General features: G+C 42.9%; 1 protein-coding gene across 11 annotated transcripts in view; it reads left to right on the forward strand.

Annotated features, from left to right (window-relative positions):
* The window catches only part of CC2D2A (coiled-coil and C2 domain containing 2A), a 133,916-nt gene that overhangs the window by 49,724 nt on the left and 70,377 nt on the right, over window positions 1-13,815 (forward strand). For 10 of the 11 annotated variants that reach the window (XR_010409301.1, XM_064584295.1, XM_064584299.1 and 7 more), the window contains 3 exons: window positions 5,608-5,817; window positions 6,781-6,887; window positions 10,478-10,618. Coding sequence is in view for 10 of the 11 variants with exons in the window: in XM_064584295.1 (XP_064440365.1) it covers window positions 5,608-5,817; window positions 6,781-6,887; window positions 10,478-10,618 (458 nt within the window). In the remaining variant the exon portion in view is untranslated. The remainder of the gene's footprint in view (window positions 1-5,607; window positions 5,818-6,780; window positions 6,888-10,477; window positions 10,619-13,815) is intronic. The other variant, XM_064584302.1, reaches the window with a different exon arrangement.

Consider the following 13,815-nt stretch of genomic DNA (forward strand, 5'->3'; position numbering starts at 1 on the left):
ATGAGGTGGTATCTCATTGAAGTTTTGATTTGGATTTCCCAGATGCCGAGTGATGTTGAGCACTTTTTCATGTGTCTGTTGTGTGCCCATTTTCTTAGTTGAAAAATAGGAATAATAATAATCTTCTCTACCTCAGAGGATCATTGTATTCAGATGATGTAACTGTATGCCCTTTTTAAAAATTGTGAATGTCTATGAAATTTGTTGTTACTATAGACAAGTATTAATGAGTGGCTACGTTGTGCAGAAATGTGATCATGGGAGTAGATGATCACAAAACAAGCATCAACCCAAGTCACAGCCCATGAGGGATTTGTCACCTATTTGTTTACATTACAGATACGTGATATAATTAGTGACCGAGACAGTCATCCCCTTGTGCACATATCCAGTAATATATCAGTCTCCCTTCACCTTCCCTCCGTTTCAGCAGGAAACACTGATATAATGAGGCACTAAATTATGGGTAACAGTGAGAAAACAGACGAGTAAGTACTATGTTGAGTTGGGTATTAAGGGAGCCAATTAATCTTATCTGTCTGCTTCAGAGGTTGTGAGCTAGTTGAGAAATGCACAGGGGTCAGAGAGGGATGAAGAGATCAGTTGCACACAGGGTAGAACTGGACAGCAGAAGGCCACTGGAACCCAAGACCAGTTGGACTTCCTGCTCCATCTCCCATGAATTCCACTCCTGTCTAGACACAGCCCTGGTGAGTTCACCGTGGGGACTGCCGAGGAGAACACACGGGGCCAGTAAGCAGGCTCTCGGGAGAGAGCTAAGAAGGGGCAGCGGAGAACCCGGACCAATGGCTCTCAGGCTCCAGCTGGCTCTCTAGTCATGTTCTTCCTTCTCTCTGGGGAAAGAGCCATGAGGATGGGGCATGGGAAGAGAAGCAGGGTGGTTTCCTCCCAATACCTGTGAGAGGGGAGATCTTCCCATCTTGTGTGCAGAAATGGGGAAGGAGATAAGGAGAATGTCCCCCTTGGAGGGGCTGGTCGTCCAGCATCACAGAGCAAAAGAAGTTAGAGAAGGGAGAAAACCAAAGGGACTGGAGACTCCCAAGGTCATTTCTTAGAGGGTCAGGCTTTGGACATAGCAAAGAGCAAAGGATATGTTAGAGTGCATGGGAAGGATGCAGAAGGGTTTAAATTAGAGGGAGGGAATATTATTCCCCCTGTGTGTTCCCCCATTACACATTACCTGTTACATTCACTGTGGACTTGTATACCTCAGTCTTTTTGGGGGGAATGTGGTTGTGGAAACTTCCAGTGATTCAAAACGTAATACATCTCTTTCTAGATTAATATTTTCACAATTTTATTTTTTTACCAACTTTTACCTTTTCCTACATTTATTCAGATCTGTGCAATGTCAAAACCCATGTTTTCTCCACTGTTCCATGTAACAGGCTTGCCTTTAAGAAAAAAATGTTAAATGCATATGGCCTATATTTTTAGTCTTATGTCCAAACATACCTTCCATCTGGGAGGTTTGACATGATGCAGGAGCACAGAAGGAGATGAACAGGTGAGAGGGCTTCACCAATAGCTTATTAATGCATCTCCTCTCTCCCTCCCCCACTAGCCTGAAAGTGACTCAAGGCAAGGATGAGGTTTTCTTCTTCTTTTAACCCTAGCACTGGGCAGGAAGCTGGCACATAGGGACACCTCAATCAAAATACAAATTGAATGTTATTTAAATGATTCAGCTGAGCTGAATGTCTCTAGAAGAGACTCCCTCCTTATTCCTCTCCTCAGCTGTCTCTCCTGCAGAATAGCGGCTTTCCTGGGCTCTGGCTTAACCCTGGCATCCCAGTGATGGAAAACCAAGTCCATGTGCTGGATCGGGATTTGGCAATTCCCTGGGCCATTAATGGTGAATTTATGCCTCAGAGCTCTCAGGCTCGAACTAACCCAGCAGGACTGACCAAACCCATCCTCCATCCCCCATTAGTAATTTTCAAAAATGGAATACTCTACTCTTCCTAAATTAAGACCTTTGTGAGAGACAATTAAAAATAGAGAAATATAAAAAGAGCGTCAATATCGCACAAAGAACAAAGTTAAACGTCAAATGAGAAAGAATGCAATTGAATACCTCTTAAGAAGGAACTATTCCAAAACTTAAGAAAATAAAAATGCCAAGGGGACATTGCACGTCAGACATAAACAATATAAAATGCAGTTCGCTTAATCCTGATGACAAAGTAGGATTAGGGTTATTGAAAGCAATTCCAGCAGCCTCCCTCCTCCCTCCCTCCCTCTTTCCCTCCCTCCCTGCCTTCTTTCATTCCTTCCTTCCTTCCATCTTACCTTCCTTCCCTCCTTCTTTTATTTTTATTCTTCCCATCCTTAACTGAAAGTCCGCTATATTCTCAGTTGTCCTAAATTCAGAGAATATAGAGGTAGCAATATTCAAACATGACCTTAGACTGTACCTAGGTAGGCAGAAATGTCAAGTGTTACCGATTCCGTCAGGGGGAGCCTGGCTGGCTCAGTCGGTAGACTCTGTGACTCTTGATCTCAGGAATTGAGATGAGACTGAGCCCCACGTTGGGCACAGAGTTTACATTTTTTTTTCCAGTTTTTGGGGTTTTTTTGTTTGTTTTGTTTTGTTTTTAAAGATTTTATTTATTTATTTGAGAGAGAGAGAATGAGAGACAGAGAGCATGAGAGGGAGGAGGGTCAGAGAGAAGCAGACTCCCTGCCGAGCAGGGAGCCCGATGCGGGACTCGATCCCAGGACTCCAGGATCATGACCTGAGCCGAAGGCAGTCGCTTAACCAACTGAGCCACCCAGGTGCCCCAGAGTTTACATTTTTTTTAAAAATGAAAGATTCTGTGATTAGAAGTCGGCAAGACATTCCTGGAGGGCATAAGTGTAGAAGCAAAACTGCTTACCATTTTGAGGAATTTACCATGATTCCAACCTCCTTGTCAATTACCACTTGGTAAGATTACCACTTCCCTCTCCACCATTCTCATCAATGTTTCCCAGAGCATTGATCACCTACTGTGTTCTAAGCACTGCATTCACCAACACTCTTTGGGTTGCAAATGATAAAAACTAAAGCAAACCAGCTTAAGTAAAGAGAGAATTTGGTGGCCCATAAAACTGGGAAGGATCTGGAGATAAATCATAAAAATGAAGGAGGGACTTTGGGAACCAGGACCTCGGGGGCTGCCTCTACCTCTCTTTTCTCTGGTTCTCCTTGAATGTTGACTAGCTTCATTGCCTCCAATTGCAGACAGACCAGAATTCTCCATGTGTTAGGGGATATGACCTTTGATAATCTAAGCTTAACAACTCCAGAGGAAAGGATTCTATCTTTTCTTCCAAGATTCACATTTATCAATAGCAAGGACAAACTGGTCAGTTCTAAGTAGGACATGTGACCACCACCTCATGCCCAGAAGATGGGGATGAGAAAGCTTCCAAGAATGAGAAAGCTTCCAGAGAGGACCAGAACAACAGCCACAGAATCTACGGCAGGCTCTGGACTGGATTCAGACTCTGTTCCTATTATTTTCCCAGAGCAAATATAGAGACTTGTATTTTAATCCCACCAATGATTATTCTTTTTCTATACAACTTTTATTTTTTATTTTATTTTTTTTTAAAGATTTATTTATTTTAGAGAGAGAGCGTGTGAGCAGGAGAGGCAGAGGAGAAGGAGAGAGAAGAGAGAGAAGCAGACTCCCTGCTAAGCACAGAGCCCAACAGGGGGCTCAATCCCAAGATCCCAAGATCATGACCTGAGCCAAAACCAAGTGTGGCTCAACCGACTGAGCCGCCCAGGCGCCCTTCTACAGCTTTTAAGTTTCTTTCTCCATTGTCATGCATCTCCACACACACCAAGAACATCAGCAGATAATCCATTTGCATCACCTCTGATAGTCTTGGGTTTTGGTTTTCAATTGAAAATGAAGAATCAAATCAATTTCAAGATTAAAATAATATGTTCTATAAATATCATTTATTCTTAGAAGAAATTATTTCCGCTATTTTCATGGTCGTTCTCAGTATATAGTTAAAGAAAATAAATATATATAATAAATAATTACATAACATAAATATAACAAAAAGAAAGACAAGGAACTGGGAGTCTTTCTCCTTAATAGGAAGAGAGTTGGGCTCTCTTGAGCAGTCTAGCCCAGTGACTACAAGGGTCCTGGAAACTTTTTTTTACGTTGTTGACGTGAGCCTAAGGCAGAGACCACCAGCAATCATTTGACCATGGGCTAATGCAGATTTGGGGAAGGAGAAATGAAGTACAGGTATCCTGGGTAACATTTCAGGTAAATTGGACCATGCTGCCCACATTACTTACTCATACCAAGAAGAGTACCAGACGGAACCTGAGAGCCACACCCTGAGTGACCTAATAACTCTGGAACCCCATGGCAAGAGGAAAGGCAAAGCAAGAACCAACAGGAGCAAAACAATTAGAGAGGAATTTTCAATTAAGTTTGTAGAATGATGTTTAGTTGTACATGTCTTTGTGAGGTGGAAATTTTTTAATTAATCTCAGCAGTCTGGGTGATCGTAAGACACATAGTGGTCACATGCAGATGAAAAACTTCTAACACGGGGGCACCTGGATGGCTCAGTCAGTTATGCATCCAACCCTTGATTTTGACTCAGGTCATGATGTCAAGGTCGTGGGACTGAGCCCTGTGCCAGGTGGGGAATCTGGGTGTAGAGCCTGCTTGGGATTCTGTCCTTCTCCCTCTGCCCACCCCAACCCCTGCTCACCCTCTCTTTAAAAAAAAAAAGAAACAACTTCTAACACAAATGTGGGTTATAATTGAATCCTTTTATCTGAATGAAAGAGAAAAGAAATTATGCCCTCCATTGTGGCACTGTGAAGTGTAAGGATATTAATGATCAGAACTAGGGCTTTTATTAGACATGAAATATCAGTGGAATATGATCCCAGCAGGGATGGTCTTCCCTCCCTTTAAATGCAAATGGAGACTCAACTCAGCATATTCTGGAAGGTACTGAGATAGAGTCAATCCATTCCTATTCAAGCCTACCATTTGTAAACACATCCCAGTTTTAAAAGGATATATATATATTTTTAAAGATTTTATTTATTTATTTGAGACAGAGAGAATGAGAGACAGAGAGCATGAGAGGGAGGAGGGTCAGAGGGAGAAGCAGACTCCCTGCCAAGCAGGGAGCCCGATGCGGGACTCGATCCCGGGACTCCAGGATCATGACCTGAGCCGAAGGCAGTCGCTTAACCAACTGAGCCACCCAGGCGCCCAAAAGGATATTTTTTTTAAGCAAAAAATCTGTTGATCTTCTCATCAAAGACATACTGAATGTTATTTTATAGGAGAAAACATGTTATTTTATTAAAATAAAGATACACTGTGTTGAAGTCTTACAGGAAATCGTAAGTCCTAAATATATATTAATACTCTACTGATCTGGGGGGGAGGTGGGAAATATGAAATGGAATGGCTAAGAAGAAATAGACTCATATATTCCTACTTGTGGGTCCTGGTGCATCTGGCTGTTGTCTCATTCCACCCTAGATCATCATTATCCAGTGAGTGCTTTAACTGGGGTTCCCCCATACTCTGCTCCCTTTAACAGGCAGTAAAATATGTCCACAGAAGTCAGCACATGATTGGATCTGGAGACCCCTCTGGAAATTTCCAACTGGACATTGATATTTCAGGGTTAATCTTCACTCATCATCCCTGTTTTAGCCGAGAACATGTTTTGGCGGCCAAGCTGGCCCAATTATATGACCAGTACCTTGCAAGACACCAGAGAAACAAGGCAAAATTCCTTTCTGATAAGGTACACTCTTCCATTCTTACTGTTGACGGGGTTGGTTCTTCTGATGAGCCCAAGCAACAAAAACACCAGCCTGCAACAAATGTTCGTGCACCTCTTACACGTGCCCCTCAGCCTACGATGTGTGATAGACTGTTCTCCTTGCAAGCAAACAGAAGGCTCTGACAATGCACATTTCATGTGTGCAAATTCAGTGACATGTGCTTGGCTTGAAGAGAAAGGTTTGTGCAAATGGTGCAAGTCATCTCACCTCCCAGGGAGCAGGCATTTAATGGAAGATATGTAGCTGTGTCTTGCTTGCATGACCTCAGATGCTGAGACCATTCACGGCCTGAGAATCTCTCTGTCCTTAGAGACATTCTCATCTTTACATGTAATTTGCCGTAACGTGGTACCCAGACACGAGTCAGTTGTTTCCGATGATGCTCAAAGAAATGGCTCTCTGTGTGACACTTACTTCCAATGTGATGCCATCCCATGGGATTTTCTTGAGTAATTTTGACTACGGGCAATTTTAGCCCCACACTCTGACTTTAAAACCTACTGTCCAAATAAGAGATCACTCCACATTACCTCCTTTTGAGTCTATAGATTTATGATCTAATCACAAAAATATCCCTGTATATCCAGGACCCAGAAAGATCCACTGTTAGCCGTGAAAGAGACCTCATTTCTGAGACACACACATAAATGCAATACTTGTCATGATCATCTTAATGATCTGGGCTACAGAACAGGGATGAACATACCTTGTCCTTTATTATTCCTTTTCTTTTTTAAGAACAGAAGAAAGAGTTCTCTGTCAGAGTTCATTGTGGTGAAAGTGTGGGAACAGTGGGATGTTTGAGCACCCATTCACAGCTTTGTTGGCATCATTTTGCCCTGGCGGAGGGGGTGGTTCAAGGCACATAATTTGCTTAGGCGGTAGAGTCTCTAACTCAAAACTTGTATCCATCTTTTTTTAAGCTCCAAGCTCTAAGAAATGCAGTTCAGACAGAACTTAATCCAGCAAAACCTCATAAATCTCTTGATACAACCCAAAAAGCCATCAATGAGTATAAATCTGAAATTCGGTGAGTAAAGTCTGTAATTGTAACTCCTACCTTTTTTGTTCTCGTTAGATGTGTACTTGTTGAAAGCTTTTTTCAATTTTTCCAAATGCACTGAATATATGAGAAATTAAGCCAAATGAAGTAATGAGATATATCCATCTTATTAACATCAAATTTGAAGTCCAAGAAAAGAATGAGGATGTAGGATATTGTAACTTACTCTGCTGGTGTAAACAAACATCGCTACAAGCCACCACTTTATTTTTTTTAAGATTTTATTTATTTATTTCACAGAGAGAGGAGTGAGAGAGAGAACACAAGCGGGGGGAGGGAGGGCAGGGAGGGAGAAGCAGGTTCCCCACTGAGCAGGGAGCCCGATTCAGGGCTCGATCCTAGGATCCCAGGACCATGACCTGAGCTGAAGGCAGACACTTAATCGACTGAACCACCCAGGTGCCCCTACAGCCACCACTTTAGAGGGTAGCCTGACCATAGGCTAGCAAAGTGTGGAAAATGCCCATAAGCTGGGACCCAGAAAATTTTGTTTCCCGTGTGTGTACTCTAAGAGCTACATGCACGTGTGCACATGGAGACATGTAGTGTGTAAGGAATTCACAGCATCATTTACAAAAGTAAGGAGCTGGGAATGACCCCATACCAGGATGAACACATCTGGTATAGTCTCTCTCTCTCTTTTTTCTTTTTTTTAGGATTTTATTTATTTATTTGACAGAGAGAGAGCAGGAACACGAGCAGGGGGAGTGGGAGAGGGAGAAGCAGGCTTCCCGCTGAGCAGGGAGCCCGATGCGGGGCTCGATCCCAGGACCCTGGGATCATGACCTGAGCTGAAGGCAGACGCTTAACGACTGAGCCACCCAGGCGCCCCTATATATTTTATTTTTTTAAGGAATCATGTTGCATTTACCATCTCACAACTGGCTTTTCTATGTAAAATACATCTCAGACCTTTTCCTTTTATACTACATCTAGTTCTGCACCATTACTTATTTTTAAAGATTTATTTATTTTAGAGAGTGAACGTGTGCACAGGCAAGTGCCCACGAGCATGGGGAGGGGCAAAGGGAGAGAGAAGCGCAAGCAGACTCCCCTCTGAGCGCAAAGCCAAACCCAGACCCGATCCCAAGACCCTGAGATCACGACCTGAGCCGACACTAAGAGTCGGATGCTTAGCCAGCTGCACCAGCCAGGCGCCCCTGTATCATTATTTAAAGGCTGACATAGAGATGTTATGTTCCCTGTTGATAGACATTTGTATTATTCCTATTTTTTATTATAGAAACTGCACTCTAATTGACATTCCTGTGTGCATGAGTATTTCCACAGAATGAATTCTTAGAACAGGAATTTATAAATCAAGGACTTTAAAGATTTTATTTATTTATTTGAGAGAGCATGAGAGGGGAGACAGTCAGAGGGTGAAGCAGACTCCCCGCTGAGCAGGGAGCCCGATGTGGGACTCGATCCCAGGACTCCAGGATCATGACCTGAGCCGAAGGCAGTCGCTCAACCAACTGAGCCACCCAGGCGCCCAAAAAAAAATCAAGGACTTTAAATGTATACTTTTCTTTTTACAATCTAGCCTTGAGTTGGAAATTCCTCCAGCAAAGTGGAAATTAGTGATGTTGAGATACTGTCACTGTAAAAGTATGAAGAGTATGTTTTAAAAGGAAAATTCTTATTTATGCTTTAAAAAAAAAGCCCACAGTGCAGCCTCCTTGTGCAAATAATTTTTGCTTCAGCAAAAAGCCGTCCTGAATACAGTAGTGGCTTTATAGGGACTCGTATTTATCATCAGTATTTGAAAACTGGCAGAAATGTGTGAGAGATGGACAGACCATGCCGGCGGGGGGCAGTGGGGGGGGGTGCCCCACAGATGGCAGACCCAGGGCGGTCTTTCCACTGCCCCTGGAAATGAACACCTCTGTGATCCAGCATTTCTGGCCCAGTAAGAGAGTGGGTTTTAGCCTTTTCCTGATATTTCACTATTGTTAAAACAAATCTAAGCAGATGGCCTGCTCCCGGCTGTCCCCTCACGTGGGCCCCGGCCTGCTGCTGACCAGAGTCCCTGGGAGCCCCCCGCCGGGCATCCGCGGGGTCCGTGGCAGGGTGCCCCTCACCTCAGCCCCCAGCACGTCAGTCATTCTCCATCTTATTTTCTGTAAATGGCGTCCTGACCTCATCGCTTGTCCCCCGAACTGGAACCGGCTATATAAGGAAGGAAGCATGGGTCTTCATGCAAGATAGGGGAGCACTGTATTTAACTCTCTCTACTGGTTCTTTACCCTCAGCCCTACTCAAACTTGAACAACTGAGACTATGACTCTAGATCCCCATCTAGCTACCACTTTCTCTCTGTATTTTCCTTCACAGCCAAACTTGTGGAAAACACTAGCATTCTTGCTGCTCTAGCCCCTTGCCTCCCCTTCACGGGAACCTCACTCACCCACCCACCTTTCCTTGGAGGCTGGTCTTGCCACAGGCCCGGGCACCTCCGCCTTGCTAAGCCCCTCCTGCTACCTGGCCTCTTGACGGCGAGAGGCACTGTCACCGGGGTGGCCTGGTGTGACCTATTTCTTCCCTCTCCTGCCCCCATCCTTCCCACCGTCCTTTGTCTACTTATTCTCCTCTGCCCAGATTCCCAGGATGCAAAGTTCCTCACAAGCTTTTTCTTTTTGTTTTCTTTGTTAACCTGCCTTTTCTCCTGAGATCCGAGTCTAGTCCTGTGGTTGGAAGGATCATCCGGAGGCCAGTGGCTCCCAGGGTTTCCCCTCTGGGGTGAAGCCCCCCTTCGACTCTCTGGAACCCCATCTGCACCAGGTTACCTGACTCCCTGAGCAAAACTGCCTTTTCCTTTTCTTCTTTAGCTCAGATGTCAAATTTTTCTTGCTAAGAGTTCTTTTTTAGCATTTCTGAGAAACTGTTTTCTCAGGTACTAAAAAAGGAAATAGAAAATATATCAGAAAGCCTTAAGGTGTCACACAACTCAGAAAAATAATTTTACATTGCAGTTTTTCAAAAGGAGGCAGGGGAGGCAGCTAAAGGCATAAGAGAAGAACAGACCACTTGATCCTCACAGCTAGCATTGGTGGGCCACTTACCAGATGTCAGGCACCATTCTAGTAGGAAGTTTACAGATGAGGCATGGAGAAGTTAAGTTGTTAGCCCCAGGCCAGCTAGCAACTGGTAGAACCAGGACTGTAGAATCTGATTGCAACATCTGCGCCCTTAGCCACACGCCTTACTGCTTTGCAAGAAGGATGTTTCTTGGGACGCCTGGGTGGCTCAGTCGGTTAAGCGTCTGCCTTCGGCTCAGGTCATGATCCCAGGGTCCTGGGCTCGAGCCCCACATCGGGCTCCCTGCTCGGCGGGAAGCCTGCTTCTCCCTCTCCCACTCCCCCTCCTTGTGTTCCTGCTCTCGCTCTCTCTCTCTCTGTCAAATAAATAAATAAAATCTTTAAAAAAAAAAGTTTCGTAGGTATCAAATTAAATATACAATCACTATAGCATTATTAGTTTCTTTTTTTAATTGCAAACCCATCTAAATAACTTTTTAATATATAATAATAATAATAACATATTCTACCTTCTAGGCAAACAAGAAAATTGCGCGATGCTGAACAAGAAAAAGATCGAACGTTGCTTAAAACGATCATAAAAGTTTGGAAGGAGATGAAATCCCTTCGAGAATTTCAGAGGTTTACGAATACACCCTTGAAACTTGTTTTGAGAAAGTAAGCTTTTTTTCAATAGTTGTTTTATGGGGCTATATCATGCAAAGAGAAAATGCATAAAACATAGATACGGCTTAAAAAATAATTATGAATAAATAATTAACAAGTAATAATAACAACTAAGAAAATGAATAAATGATGATGTAACCACTCCCCAGGTTAAGAAATAGGACATTACCAGTATCTGGGCAGCCCCCATGTTCCTAACCCCAACTACTGCCTCCTCCATCCCAGGAGTAACCATTTTCCAGATTTTTATGATCAGCATTTCCTTGTTTCTCCTTACAGGTTTGCCATCTATGTGTAATTCCTAAGAAAATGTGGTTTAATATTACCTGTATTTGATGTATCCACAAATGAAAGTAGGTTGTCTGTACTCTTTAGTGTATTCTTCACTACCATGTGAGATTCATTTACTTAATATCACATGGCTAGCTGAAGTTATTTACTTTGTTTATAATACTTCATTATATGAATATAACAAATTTGCCCATTTCGCTGTTGACAGACATTTGAGTTGATTCTGTTTTTCAGCTTACAGACAGCACTTCTCTAGGGATCCTTATACATGTCTTTTAAGCTACATGCTCCTAAGCTTTCCCAAAATATACCTGGAAGTGAAATTGTTGAGTCTTAAGGGATGGGCTTCTTTGATACTCACATGCCGAATCCAAACACTTTTCCAGAGTGGTTGTGCTGATTTATACTTTAACCAGTGCTCCCGTAGATCCCTATCACCCAAACCATCCATGTCACCTGCTATTGTCAGATGTTACACTTTCCTTGGCCTTATATTTCCCATTCATGAATTGGCCATTTTGATTTCCTCTGTCTGTTCAAGGCTTGTGTTGATTTTTGAACTGGACTGTTTGTCTTTGTTTCTTTTTCATAACTGGTAGGAATTTGGCGTATATCCTGGACAGGGGGCCTTTGTTGATGCACTCTCTAGTTGCCTCTTTACTCCCTTTTGCTGCTTTTTGATGACAGAAATTCTTAATTTTTTTTTGTCACTTTCTCTTTTTTTTTTTAATTTTTTTTATTCTTATGTTAATCCCCATACATTACATCATTAGTTTTAGATGTAGTGTTCCATGATTCATTGTTTGTGCATAACACCCAGTGCTTCATACAGAATGTGCCCTCCTCAATACCCATCACCAGGCTAACCCATCCTCCCACCCCCCTCCCCTCTAGAACCCTCAGTTTGTTTTTCAGAGTCCATCGTCTGTCATGGTTCGTCTACCCCTCCGATTCCCCCCCCCCCTTCATTCTTCCCCTCCTGCTATCTTCTTTTTTTTTTTCTTAACATATATTGCATTATTTGTTTCAGAGGTACAGATCTGAGATTCAACAGTCTTGCACAATTCACAGTGCTTACCAGAGCACATACCCTCCCCAGTGTCTATCACCCAGTCACCCCATCCCTCCCACCCCACCCCCCACTCCAGCAACCCTCAGTTTGTTTCCTGCGATTAAGAATTCCTCATATCAGTGAGGTCATATGATACATGTCTTTCTCTGTTTGACTTATTTCGCTCAGCATAATGCCCTCCAGTTCCATCCACATCGTTGCAAATGGCAAGATCTCATTCCTTTTGATGGCTGCATAATATTCCATTGTATATATATACCACATCTTCTTTATCCACTCATCTGTTGATGGACATCTTGGCTCTTTCCACAGTTTGGCTATTGTGGACATTGCTGCTATAAACATCGGGGTGCACGTACCCCTTCGGATCCCTACTTTTGTATCTTTGGGGTAAATACCCAGTAGTGCAATTGCTGGATCATATGGTAGCTCTATTTTCAACTTTTTGAGGAACCTCCATACTGTTTTCCAGAGTGGCTGCACCAGCTTGCATTCCCACCAACAGTGTAGGGGAGTTCCCCTTTCTCCGCATCCCCGCCAACATCTGTCGTTTCCTGACTTGTTAATTTTAGCCATTCTGACTGGTATGAGGTGGTATCTCATTGAGGTTTTGATTTGGATTTCCCTGATGCCGAGTGATATAGAGCACTTTTTCATGTGTCTGTTGGCCACAGAAATTCTTAATTTTAAACAGATAAAATATGTTCATCTTTTCTTTTACGATCGGTGCTTTCCGTATGCTGCTTTAAAAATCCTTCCCCTGAGTCTAGTAGATATTCTACTCTATTGTCTCTATAATCCTTATTCTTTTATCTTCCACATTCATCTTTAGTCCATTTGGAATCGATCTTTGTATGGTGTGGAGAAAGTATGCTTGCTACCTAATTCACTAGACTTTGATACATGACTAAGAGGACAGTTATCACAACAAAAGTATATTCTGTATATTAATTAAAGAGCATCTGTGCTGCTGGTTTTCATCCCTTCCTGATTGTTTCCTCAGAGTAAGTGTTGTGCTATACATCGACATGAAAAGTAATAAACGTGGGCAATTATCTGATACTTTGCTCTGAAGACAGCCATGTTTCAGCCAAAGATAGCTGCAGATGGTGATTTTCTTTTAGGGCTGTAATTTTCTTAAGACTTGGAAAACATCCTACCGTTCCCAGGACAAACACAAGATCATGCTTTATGAGGGCAGGGACCTGGTCACCATTGGATCTCTGGTCCCAAACAGAGCACCTGCCACTCAGGATCTGCTTAGTTAATATTAGCTGATGAAAAACAAATTCTGTCTGTCCCACAGAAACTGTGGGTGTCTCCCAGAAATTCCAGGGTTCCTGCTTCTGAATTCCATCTCCCAGGCTACCGCTCCCACCCAGAAGCAGAACATAAATATTTACCTGTTTTCTCTTTCCTTCCTTCAGTTTAGGATAAACTAAACTTTTAGGAAATTTGCCCTTAAGGTCACCTCTAGGTGAAACTTTTCATGATACTTAACACCCCTTCCTCCCATAAGTAGCTGCCTCCTAAATTCCTTTGGAGTGCCCTTCACACTCTTGATTCACCTAGCCACCTTATGATACAGCATAAATTTTTCCCTGCAAAAGTCATCAAATTTCCACTAGTTTATGGATGCCTCTGAATAACAGGGAGCAAAGTGAATGGGTCTCTATATGTCAGAGATGGAGCATAATTTATGAGCCGGATTTCTCTGATGCCTATAAATTTCCAGTGCCACTGTGTTTCCAAAGTGATGTCTTCGTAGTATCCTGGAGCGCTGAGTCTGTGCCTTATGGAACTACTAATTGCTAAACCACCAGGG

Source organism: Mirounga angustirostris, unplaced genomic scaffold (genome assembly GCF_029215605.1).
Source record: "Mirounga angustirostris isolate CCGP_5_RB_7025 unplaced genomic scaffold, mMirAng1.0.hap1 SCAF_2, whole genome shotgun sequence".
NCBI lineage: Eukaryota > Metazoa > Chordata > Mammalia > Carnivora > Phocidae > Mirounga > Mirounga angustirostris.